A 13,211-nucleotide genomic window follows, 5' to 3' on the forward strand; every position below is an offset into this window, starting at 1 on the left:
TAGAACCATAGAACCATAGAACCATAGAACCATAGAACCATAGAACCGGTTGGAAATGACCTATAAAATCATCCAGTCCATCTCCTCATCACTGTTGCCACCACTAGCACTAAACCATATCACGCAGCACATCCAGGCACCTCTTGAACACTGCCAGGGACAGCGACTCCACCACCTCTCTGCGCAGCCATTCCAGTGCCTGACTACTCTCTGAGAGAAACAGTTCTTCCTTATGTCCAACCTAAACCTCCTCTGGTACAACTTGCAGCCATTACCTCGTGTCCTGCTCGTTGCCTGGGAGAACAGGCCAAAACCCTCTTCACCACAGCCTCCCTTCAGGAAGTTGTACAGTGCAATGAGGTCTCCCCTGAGCCTCCTCTTCTCCAGACTGAACAATCCCAGCTCCCTCAGCCGCTCCTCATAAGGTTTGTGCTCCAGACCCCTCACCAGTTTTGTTGCCCTTCTCTGGACACGTTCCAGGACTTCAACATCTTTCCTGTAGTGAAGAGCTCAAAACTGAACACAATACTCGAGGTGCGGCCTCACCAGTGCTGAGTACAGGGGATGATCACCTCCCTGCTCCTGCTGGCCACACTGTTTCTAATGCAGGCCAGGATGCCGTTGGCCCTCTTGGCCACCTGAGCACACTGTCGGCTCATGTTCAGCCGAGCATCAACCAACACCCCCAGGTCCTTCTCCTCTTCACAATCATCCAGCCACTCATCCCCCAAGCCTACAGTGCTGCATGGGGTTGTTGTGCCCAAAGTGCAGGATCTGGCACTTGGCCTTGTTGAACCTCATCCCGTTCACCTCAGCCCAGCAGTCCAGCCTGTCTAAATCCCTCTCTGAAGGGCCTCCCTACCCTCAGGCAGATCAACACCACCTCCCAGCTTGGTGTCATCTGCACACTTACTCAGTTTGTACACTCAATTCCCTCATCTAGGTCATCAATAAAGATATTAAGCAGGATGGGCCCCAGTACCGACCCCTGGGGGACACCACTTGAAACGGGTCGCCAGCTGGACTTCACTCCATTCACCACGACCCGCTGGGCATGGCCCTCTAGCCAGTTCCTTACCCAAAGAAGTGTAAATCTGTTCAGACCACGGGCAGCCAGTTTCCCCAGAAGAAGCCTGTGAGGGACCGTGTCAAAGGCTTTGCTGAAGACTAGGAAGACTACATCAACAGCCCTTCCCTCATCTACCAGACTGGTCACCCAGTCGTAGAAAGTTCCTTGTAAGTTCGCTGTGGTCACGTCCCATTCAACCATAACTCAAAAGAGACTGCTGCCTTAAAATGCCCTCCAGTTCAGAGGAGGAGCATACTGCGAGCATTAGCAGCTTTAGGAGGTCATGAGACAGCAGACAAGCACATTAGAAAAGCAATGGTGAGTACAAGTCTAGATTTAAGTAAGTTCTCACAGTAGAACAGCACACTCTAAGCACAGATTACTTGTATCTTACCTGATAGACAACTCCATTCATCACTCCATCAACAGCACCTGTAAAGAAATAACTGTAGTTTAACCATTTGAGAAAAACAATACAATTGGATTTACTAAACAGTTACTTGTCTGGAAACCTTTATTACAGCATCCAGTACGGGAATTATGTAATTGTTACTCAATACCCCATAGGGTCAATTCCTTACCTCTGCACTTTTCTTCCTTTTCCAGGACACAAGAGACAGTGAGTCATTATTCTTTAGAACTAAAGCCAGTTCTTCACTATGAGATCTTGCCACAGGCTACTCAAAAAGCAGATCTGACACTGCTGAGAAGCTGCTACGGAGAATGTCCTGGAGTTTCTCCCATTTTCCCATCCCTGCCTTTGAAAATGAATACTAGACAACTGTTCAGAAGTTAAAGGTGACTTACACTTTTCACACTACTTGTAAGACTAACAATCAAGTAGGGCAACACTTTCTAAATCTTATCATGATTTTGTTACCTCCTAACTCCTAGCAAGTCCAAAAAATTATATTAACATCCCTACCAAAAATCACCTTTCATGTTTCTCCTGCAATGACATCTTTGATTGCTTTCTAATTCTCCAGCCGCATTATTCCTTTTGGCAAGAGAGTCTCTGGAACAAGATCAGCTGGAATCCTTGCCACAGAAGCTTAAAATCTCTTATCAGAAGGAAGACCTAGGAACACACATCGATTGTGAAACAAGTATTTGACTTTGTGAAACTATTTGAGTCTTCAGTCTATGGAGAAGGCAGTAAAATTTTCAGGAACCACTTTCTGGAACAGTAGTGTACCATCTCCCAGTGAAATATATTAAGTTTACAACTTTGCCTCATCTATAATGCTACCCTGGATAAGCCCATCACAAGTGTTTCTGCCACATTAATTAACACTGAAAGCTGAGATTTTACCCAAGTCAACAAATAGCAGGCAGAAACTCAAACATTTCACATTAGCTTCCTAAATAAGGTTGTTAATTCACCTGGAGCAGACTGTCATGCTGCCACACGCTCTATTTGTTCCATGTCCTCTTTGCACTTTTACCAGTATTACTAAGCCCCTATCTCCGACTCCTGAACAGCAGCAGTTCACAGTACTTGCGAAAGTATGTAAAATCCTTAGTCAAAACATGGTAACATTGAATGACACTAGCCTTCAATAATGCAGTTACCAGCTTCAGAAAGAGAAAGGCAATTCAAGTTAATGAACATTAGTTTTACCAGTTAAAGGACCCTAGTATTTTAGAGCTACACTCCTATTTCTCAAGAGCAATAACTACTTTGTTTGCTGCTTGCCACAGGTTGCCTCTCAAGCCAGTTCTTTTTGGCTCCTGCATCTGCCTCCTTCACAGCAGCTATCCTGCGCATTACTTAACATCAAGTTGCAAGTTTCCCGAAAGCAAATGTGCAGAGACCACTGAGCACACAGTCCTGAGTAGTTACAGCCACAACTAACAATTCTCCTCATTACATTTAGGAAGACTGAAGCCCATAAAGGAAGCCTGCTTACACTTCATGCTAGAAAAGGAGGCTGCAGCTGTTCACCTTTTTAGACTGGGCTGGAATTACAGCTAAGTCAGGGTCTGTAACTTGTATTGACAAAAACCACCTGAACAAGTTAGCTGCCTACAGAGCCTACCTGGGAAGAGCTAAGAGCAACCTGCACCATCAGACAGAACCTAGTTGGAGAGAAAAAACCCAACAAAGGTTAGTCTTGAAATAAATGTAGTTCTGATCTCCAGAGGGAAGGCAATTGTTTCATGGGACATACTTGGAAGCACTGACTAACCAGCGAGGTAAGGGGGATTACATCTTTAAGATTTTTCTTGTCATAATACAAAGAGAAAACTTTCATTAAAGTCTTCAGCATTCAGGCTAGTAGTCTGCAGAACGGAACAACATTCCTGCAGAGCTGAAAAACAGATGCGTTCATCTTAGGACTACTTATCTTCTGCTTAGACAGTAATTGGTACAGCAGAAAGTATGGCTAGAGGGCAAATAAGCCACAGGCATTAAAAATACTACAGCTTTCCATCTGTTTTAAGCTTCCTAGAACTTGTGATTACAATGCTGAGTCAGCATGCTGACAATGCACCCTGCCCACTGAAAACAAAGTAGAACAGTACTGTTGTGCTATCATGTGCTAACACAAGTACACTAACTGAAACAGAATCAACAGTCAAATATTCTCTCTCCAGCTCTCCAGTTTCAGTGTTTGTGTAAATCAATATGAAACCTAAAAAAAAACTGTTTGCCAGCCTTTGTCTCAGTAAGCAAAGCAATCTGTGTATCAGATTTCCTTGTTCACAGAAGGATGTCATTTTGTATACAACTTTCCCCAGAAAAATGTTTTCAACAGTTATGAACAATGACAGATCTCTATTGGCTTCAGAGTCCATTCATGACTAACACAGCACCTTACAACTCCTGAAGTTAACACCATACTTTCTGAGGAAGTTAGGAACACCCCACACTCCGTGGTGGTTCCTTCTGAGCTTTGGATAAAGCACAGAAAATATCCAAGTATCCACACTTCCAGAACATGCTGGCAATGGAGTAACAAACTTCTAGAGTTCCACCCAGACAACTTTTAGAGTCTGAGCCTGTGAGGAAAGCAGAAGCTGTATCAGCTGTTTGCACACACAGGAGGGAAAAAACGGTTGAGCTTGCCAGAAACAGACAGCTAGAATCTGTGTCCTCCAAATGTGCAATAGCTTTCAAGAGAAATGGACAAGTACCTTGAAGATAAGCACAGTTTTTTTCCCACTTCAGTCCTACAAGTCAACATACAGTGAATTTGCAAAGTTAAGTTTCTAACTGAAAGGAACAGCCAAGGAAGCTTATGAAGCTTCAAGAAAAGGGCAGATCGAGCAGATGGTAGTGGACCTGGAATAAAATTAATCCATAAGCAGTTGTTCTCCTGGTAGTACTAGGCATGTAAAAACTACAGACTAGTTCCAAGAACAAAGTAAAGATTTAGCCAGAGGCTTACTTCAACTTCAGAGTTGACACAACTCTCATTTAAAGTTAGCTTTGTACTGAATGTCAACAACTGAGCTGTCAGAGACAGCTGAAGTGAAGATCTACTTTTGAAAGTGATTAAAAAAAAAAAAAAATCGATGTGTAGAAACTTACAGCAAAGTTTTGTTACAGTTAAGCAAGGTATTCTTTCTTGGCAGTGCTGCAGTAGCATTGGATAACTCTCCAAGAATGCTCCATCAGTTGATCGTTCGTGAATAGGTTATATTTTCACATACATTACATACAGACTGACTAACAGACACAGCCTTATTTGGTGATCTTCAATGTCATTTAGAGTTCTTCTAGCATCCTGCTGGTCCTCTATCTGCCCCAGGGAGTTGTTTATTTTCAACACTCCTTTTGTCCTGAAGATTGCAGTGGAATGCAAGGACAGTCAGAAGTCTCTGTACACAGAGCTAAGGAAGAAAAAAGGGAACATCTCAATGCTGTCTGTCACATTTTAGGCGTTCCATTGTTGTTTCTTTTGCCTTGTTAAAGCAGAACAGTCTTACAACATTTCTCCATCTAGTGTGACATCCCACTTATCATCCATAACATCTAAAGACTACTGCAGTGCTGCAAGCGAGCATTAACAGAACATTTTCTGTAATTACTTCGACAAATCAAACACATTGCCTTGCTCTAAGACCATACAGCTATGCAGCACAATACACTTTCAGCCTTGTTCACTAGTAAAGATTTACTGTCAGCACAACAAATGAAGGCTATCAGAAGAACCAGACATAGGACCATGAAGAGTAACACTTCTAATTCAAGCCCAGGCATGGATTAATTCCTTCTGATGTCTTCCTATCAAGTAGGCTTTTGACAATATTCTCCATGCAAAAGAAGTTAACTTCAATATGGCTATATTTAAAGTCATGCTTTATGAGCTACTCTTAGCATCCCTTTCAAATACTGAGTATTCTCTTCACTGCTTATCTTCTAAAAAGTAGTAGCTTGAGGGCTTTGTTTCCTTATTCTTTTAAGACAATGTCTTGCATCACTGAGGAAAAATAGGTTTTCCAGCCAAAACCTTATTTCTGTGATTGTAGGTAAAATAAAAAATAAAAGAAGGAAAAGGGCTTCTCTCCTCATTAATAGGCAAAATAGATGTGTTTGTTCCTACTATGAGCTTCATAATACAGCATCACAATTTTTTTTTTTTTTTTTTTTTTTTTTAAATCAAACCTTTCTCAATGCTACCTTATGGAGCACTGTGAAACCTTGAACAGTTTAGAAAAAACAATAGCCACTGATGAGTAACTCATTCTGTCTGTGAAGTTAACTCAAGTCAGAAGAAAACAATTCTTTCCCAAAGATATTTTGAAAAAAGAAAAAAAAAACAACTGATATTCAATCCTTGAGAGATTTCAGTTCCTTACCTCCTAGAGAGGCTCACATGCCTCTCTTCAGAAGATGAGAGTCATTCACTGAAGTTCACATAAAGGCAACAGAATGTGAAAGTGAAGTCAATGTTTGAGACTAGACAGCCTACATTAAACTTGACTAGTATTTTCATGACTGTTTACACAAAACTGCTTGCTACTGAAGGTTGTTCTCAGTGAGAAGTCACCAACAAGCCGTCATGGGATTTTTACATTGAAACACAGGTTCTGGAAGCTAGATATCTCAATCTGAACGCATTTGCTCCTGCAGAGCAGACACTGCAACTGAACTGTTTTCTTACTGGGAAGGGGACCCCACAAGAGACCAGAATACTAATAACCAGACAATAGCTCTTTATTGCTTTATTTACACAGCATTTCTTGTCCTCTGAGATAGCGATTATGCTTCACATTTCAAGTGAATACAAGACTAGTTGGAATGTCTATGTACATATAAATGGTTGAATGGGCCAGGCCAATATTCCAGCCCTGACAGAAGCAATGTGAAGTGATGCTCAGTGCGACCACATGAGCTTGGCAACATTATGCCCCAAGTACCCATCATTGCTACAATTAACAGGGATACAGTTTCAATTACCACAAATATTTTTCCATTAGCCTAAGTACATGAAGTTCAACCCTGACCTTGAGTTTAACTTTTTTTTTTTTTTTAAATAGACTTCATTTAAACAGTTTGATGTGTTAGAGAGCATGTTTCTTACAAGCATATTTAAGGAAGCTGGAGACTGTTTCTCATAATATTTTAATATCTTTGCACTCCGGAAGAGAATTGCTTCAGCTACAACTTCTGCCCAGCATTGAGAAAGGAAAGAAAGAAAAACTTACCCAGCAGATCCATAAATCAGGATTTCAGGAAAGTTATGGTTAAAACAGTAAATAAAATTAAATAAATCCACAAATCCCTGACCACCGTGCTTTAAGGGTTCACTAAAATATTTTTCTTAAGGATTTACATAAATAAATTCAAGAATAGATTTACATTCACCGAAACAGTTCAATAAACTAATAAGAACTAGTGTTGTCAGATGTTTGTTAGGGTGTTGACTGAACCCTAAGAAGTCTTATAGAGAAGTGGCAACAGAAGTTACAAATACACCTGTCACCTGAACTAGCACATTTTGCATTATTGCAAATTGTATCTTCTATTTTTCCTAATAGGGAATATAGGGTTTAACAGTCAGAGAATGGATGTTCTGTTAACAAGGTGACCACCAGAATTCCAAAAAGATGATCAGCTACACCTGTACTACAGGCCAGAGCATCAGTGAAATCCAAATTCATACCAAAAAGCAAAGTGATATATAGACCACACCTAGACTTCACAGATCCTTAGATTATATCTACTACTTTATGGCTCTCTTTCTACAGTAACAGTTTCTCAAAGGAAATGAAAAGCTTCTTCAGCCACAGCTGAACTAGTTTTTCATTTCTACCCAACCTGGCAGCACTTAATCAGCTGGTGAGGAACTACGCTGCAACAGCCAGACTGCACACAGAGAAAATACAAGTCCAGTTGGTTCTATCACCCTGTGAGATGCTAACAATTTTCCTCTATGCCATATAAAGCATAATGCTTCAAAGAGCAACATCTGAGGCTTCTGAGAGAGGGGATTCATACACAGTCTGTTTCTGCTCATAAAAATAGTGAGTTATGTTACATCTGGATGGTTTCTAATGATTACCCCCATGTTTAGTGCTTAAGGATGTCACTTCACTTGACAAAGACGTTTGCATGAAAATACACAGTCTGTATAGCCAACCTTTTTATGAATGAGCCAGTTTCTAAGGGCTGCAGTACCTCTAGGTTAGCCCTGGATACATAAGGTCTCCATTACTCAGCTCACTTAACCGTGCTTTGTTTCACGGGCTATTATGAAACAGCAGTCCCATAAACACCAGTTATTTCAGTAGCAGCTTTTCACATTGAAAACTTAATTCTGAAGACACTTCAATAGTGAACCGGTGAGCGGAGTAATTCAACTCAGACAGAAGAGGCTAGCTGCCCGTTCGGGAAGCGATAAAGGAATGGCTCTCGAGGTCAAAACAAACTCCCCTGGGCGCAGAGATGAACACGAGGCACACCTTGCAGCAACACAGAAACAACATCGCTAGATTCACAGCCCCTTCTCGCTCAGGATTCAGATTAAAGGCCCTAGTGCCAGAGGCTGGAGACCGCTTCAGCTGCTGCTGCACTAACGGAGAGCTCCCACAACCCGACTCCCAGAATATATAACCACGCTGCTCCGAGCACAACACCCCGTTCTGCAGCGTCAGCTTTCTCACCTTCGGTACAAAGGTTACGGAGGTACAACGGCCAGAGGCCGAGTAAAATTAAACATTAGCCCAGCCGGCTCTCACGCGCGAACGTGGATCGCCGCTTCCGAGCAGAGCGGCGCCGGGCGGAGCGCCGCGCACCGCCCTACCCGCGGTACTCCGCTCCGGGCGCACGGGAGCGGCGGAGCAAGCCGCGAGCAGGGCGGACCCGCCAGAAGGCAGCGGCAGCCCGGGACAGAGGAGAGGGAGGCCGTGCGCCGTACCGGAGTCGAAGCCCTCCGCCGCCTGCAGCGCCTCCGGCACGTCGCCGCTCTCCAGGATGCCGTATCCCTCGTCGTTCTCGATGCCCGCGATCTCGTTCTCCTGCTGCGCCAGGAAGGCAGCGGCAGGGTCTTCCTCGGCGCCGTCCGTCGCCCCGTTACCGGCGGCGGCCTGCGGCTGCTGCGCACCGAACAACTCCAGGTTAGCCATGGGGACGAGCTGCTGCTGCGGCGCTGCGCGGGCACGGGCAACGGCGGGTCCCGGGCCTGCGCCTCCACACAGAAATCGGCGCGGAAGTGGGGCACCCTCCACCCGGGCCAATGGGAGACGAGCACCGCCGGGAGGCAAAGCCAATCAGCGAGCGGCAGAGGCGGGGCTAATGGAATCCTCCGCGCGCCTCGGTGGGCTCGGGCCAATCAGCGCCAAGGGCTTGATGGGGGGCAGAGAGGGCAGCGGAAAGGGGTTGTGGGGCCGGGAACGCGCAGGCTTGGCTGTGGGGGCGCGCGCGGTAGCCGCGGGGCCGATAGCGGTCGCGTGACTTTGTCAGTTCGGAGTTGCGTCACTGCCGTGTAGTAGCACTGCTTAACCGTACTATGCCTGGGGTGGTAGTGAGACGCAGGGCTCGGAGAATCGTAGAATCCTTTATGCTGGGAAAGACCTCTGAGAAGTCCAAGTGTTAACCAAGCACGGCCAAGTCTGCCACTAAACTACAGAAGTGTTAAGGATGGAAAAGACCTCTAAGATCACCGAGCCCAGCCATCAGCCCATCCCCACCATGCCCAGCAACCACATCTCTCACAGTTCTTGAACACCTCCAAGGACGGTGACTCCCCCACCTCCATGAGCAGCCTGTGCCAGTGCAGCACCACTCTCTGAGAAGGCATTTTTCTTATAGCCAACTAGCCCTCCTCTCATGCAACTTGAGGCTATTCCCTCTTGTGCTATTGCTGTGACCTGGGAGAAGAGGCCGACTCCCATTTCTTTACAGCCTCCTTTCACAGAGTTGGAGAGATTAACAAAGATCAAAATAAGCTTCCGTCAGTGTCATCCGATCCAGCTCCTGTTTCGTAATCCAACGCACAGGACCACACAAAATCCAAACCCTATGTCTGAGAACGTTGCCCAAACACTTCTCAAAAGCCAGCAGGTGCCATGGCACTGCCCAGGAGAAGTGTCTTGGTGTCAGTCCTATAGCCCCCCATGGGCCGGGCACTGCAGAATGAGCCAGTGGAAGCATCCGTGTGCAGTCGTATGTTTTCATTCTGATAGCTGAAAGCTTAACCTATGCATACCATGTGGTAGGCGTCTTGGAACGGTATATCTGTGGACAGTAATTCTGATTTTCTACCGAGATCTATGGCAAGGCCTCTGCCTCCACTTAGGTGCTGCCCGTAAGTCAGTACGTGTCACAGTACATTAGACATAAGCCACCCAGTCCTACCTTGTAGTCCCATTCCAACATGGTTCTGAAATTGGCCAAATACAGAGAAAAGCAACCCTGGAAGTCAGTTTTTACCTACATGAAAGACATGGTGAGGCAAACTGCAGGCTGTGGTAAATTTTGTTCTGTTAGTTACATTTTGCTAGGAAGGTGGTACAGACTGGTCCCTGCATATTGCTGAGTCATTTAAAGCATGCCTGGTTTCTCCAGTGAAAACTCAGAATCTAGCATGGCAGTAGGCTGAACTTCTGTCAGTTTTATCTTCTAGGAAGAACAGAACTGTGTCATTTATTTTAATGAATCTCCAGCAGCCACAGGAAAGTGAAGGAATAAAGAGCAACAGCAGCAACTATGTCCTTCATTTATAACAGAAGACTGTAAAAATGACACTCCCCCATGAAGCTCATGTCATGCTCATGCTGAAATTTACTGGACTTGACCCTTAATTTGTCCTGAAAGCACACTCCCATGTACATTTTAATCACTCTTCCTCCCTTTTACATACGCACACAAAAAGGTAGAATAGTCTTATTGTTCCCATTCAAGCATTTGAGCGAATTTGGGATATAAACCTAGCAACTTCCTCTTCTGCTTTTTTAGTCTTTCTTAGCCCGGTGGGGGATTCCGGATGACTTAATGCCACGAGTACAAAGAGAATACTGTCATTTCAAATAAAAAGCAAATCTGCATACTTGCTTGTCTTAAAATTGCATGATGAAGGATGAAACATAAGCAAAATAATAAGCTTGCAATTGGCAATAAAATTATCTGAGTTAAATCAGAAAGGATAACTTAATGTTACTGGCTTTTGAGGCAGAGAAAATTGCAGTGGGTTATTAGATCTACTTTGATGATAAATTCTTCAAGTATTTTTGCACTATCAAAACTATTGTTTTGTTCCTGCTTTCTTACCCACAAAAGAAGTAGAAATACATTGTTTCCTAAAGGCATATATCACATGTTAGACTGTAGACTATAGTAATAGTGCCCTTTGTAATTCATCCATGGTGACTTACATGCCAGGGAGACTAGTACAAGAATGTTATATGAATAACACTTTATGGAAAGACTAAATGACACACAGGCTACAAATGACTTTAAGGATAGTGCAATTTCTCCCCACTCTTTGTAACAGAATGACTTATAATTCTCCCTTCTAAAAATACTGTCCTCTATTTTTAAAGTAATTCTAAAAAGATGTTTTCAAGCATTTAGCAAAATATGACAGCAGTTATGTACTTCCAACATTAAGAAAATAATTTCAACAGAGTAGTGAATCGTAGAATGGTTTTGATTGAAGAAATTAGAGGTTTAGTAGAACAGATGTTTCCAGAGCAGAAAATTTAAATGCCAGTACTTTCAGCTCCCTCTTAACTCATTCGGCATGCAAATGAGACAGGCACAGTCTAGCTGACATCTGGACATGTACCGCATCTCTCTGAGAATTTTCTAGCTAGTCTTATTTTGCAGAAGCTGGTGGTTTTGGCAATTAGAAAGGAAGGGCATGTGTTGGCTGGAATCTGGTCCCCCGAAATCAATAAAAATATTCCTCAACCATCAAGCTATAGATAAAAGTCAGAAAAAAAAAAAAAATCCATGCTAAGGAATCTAATATTTTGCTTGCTACTTGCTCACAAGTTACAGGAGCCAGAAAGAACTGTCTTGAGAAGCACAGGAAACTTACAGCATCTGTCTCCTTCACAGCAGCTATTCTGCACATCATTTAACATCACGCTGCAAGTTTCTTCAAAGCAAATGCACAGAGATCACTAAGCACACACTGACTCAGGCAGTTACAGCCACAGCTAACAAGAAATGGCATAAATAAGCATGTTTGCCATGATGGGAATGAGATACGAGATATCATATGAATGACAGAAAATCAATGCCTTGAAAGTAAACTCTGGGGAACATGAGATTATAAGGCCCCATTTTGAATGGATTGACTGGGGCTAAATAGCCCAGAGAAAATAACAAAATTTAGATGTTTCGGAAAGGAATTAGACATAAAGAATGTCATTGGTATTTTTGTTTGTTGTTTTTCCATCAAAAGAAGTGGCAAACAAATCACAGACTCTAAGAATTATTAAGCTAAGAGGAGACCTCCTGAGGTTGTCTATTCCAATGTACTTGCTTAAGCTGTATCAACATGAATATGTTCTTGGCAGGACTGTGCAGGACTGCACCCACTTTCTGGGCAACCTGTTTGAGTGTCTGTCTTCACAGTAAACAAAGGTTTTTCTTCAATATGAGGTGTGCTCGTATTGAATTTATTTATTTTTTTTTAATTTGTTTCTAATGGCTATTGTCCTGTCAGTGTGCTGTACAAAGAAGAGTCCTCCTGAACCATCACTTGTCCAGACTAAGTAGTTCAATCTCTCTCAACCTTCCACATGAAAGATGCTTCTCAGGTAAAAGTCTCATTAACAAGAGGAAAAAAATCTGACCAATGTAGAACAGCTGAAGACTGTAAGAAGCCATGGTGTATAAAATTTGTTTAAGCAACTCTCCTCTGGCATCCACACTAACAAGGAGGCTGATGGCATTGTAGGGCTGCTCTCAATCACCTCTGATACGACATGGGATATTTCCTTAAGACTGGAGCAGAGCAAGCGTCTCTCCTGTACTGTATCTGAGGTGCAGGTATTTGGCATCAGCATGAACACATTTACAGGTATTGTTTTCCATCTTTTTCTGCAACTGGATATCCAAATGATCTTTTGTCCCTGCTGATGGCAATGGGGTTGGTCTAGACGATATTTAAAGAGCCTTCCAACCTGAATCATTGTGAGATCCATTTCATCATTCTGCTTGAAGAACTACTGCACAGAAAAATCTTTTGAACTCTTCACCAGTGAAAGACGACCACGTCCTGATTCAACAAAGCAATGATCCATATATCTGACTTTACATTTTCTCACCCTTTCAAAATGCACTGCACATCATGTTCTTTCATCCAAAAGAATACACATCAGCCAACCCAGCAGGGAAAAAGACTAGTTTACCACAGAGACTAACTTCCTAGTATGTCTGATCAAACAGATAGCAACCGAGCAGGAAGTAACCCCCTATCACTGTGCTGTAAAACCTAGCCTTTACTTCTTCTGATATAACTGAAAGAAGCTGTTTAGCTTACAGCAAAAGCTGTAAATTCTTCCAGCCCTTTAAGGTACATGACCAACTGACCATTCAGTTAAAAGTTTCCCCTCAGTAGCACTTAAACAACAAAGACATTGACCAAATAGTTTTCCATCAAGTTTTCAGGACCACAGTCAAACCACTGTTACACAGATTTGATCCAGACTTGTTCTGCTCACAAAAAAAAAAAAAAAAAAA

General features: G+C 43.2%; 1 protein-coding gene across 1 annotated transcript in view; it reads right to left on the bottom strand.

The window, feature by feature from the left end:
• CLTA (clathrin light chain A) overlaps positions 1-8,659 on the bottom strand; it is a 15,392-nt gene extending 6,733 nt beyond the window's left edge. Inside the window, exons 1-2 of the mRNA XM_042831086.1 lie at positions 8,437-8,659; positions 1,464-1,501 (exon numbers count right to left, since the gene is read on the bottom strand). Coding sequence (XP_042687020.1) covers positions 1,464-1,501; positions 8,437-8,644 — 246 coding nt within the window. The 5' untranslated portion in view covers positions 8,645-8,659. The remainder of the gene's footprint in view (positions 1-1,463; positions 1,502-8,436) is intronic.
• Positions 8,660-13,211: the final 4,552 nt, after the last annotated feature.

The sequence above is a fragment of the Centrocercus urophasianus genome, unplaced genomic scaffold (assembly GCF_019232065.1).
Source record: "Centrocercus urophasianus isolate 14NV4802_14NV808 unplaced genomic scaffold, USGS_Curo_1.0 seq_345, whole genome shotgun sequence".
In the NCBI taxonomy this organism is placed as follows: Eukaryota; Metazoa; Chordata; class Aves; order Galliformes; family Phasianidae; genus Centrocercus; species Centrocercus urophasianus.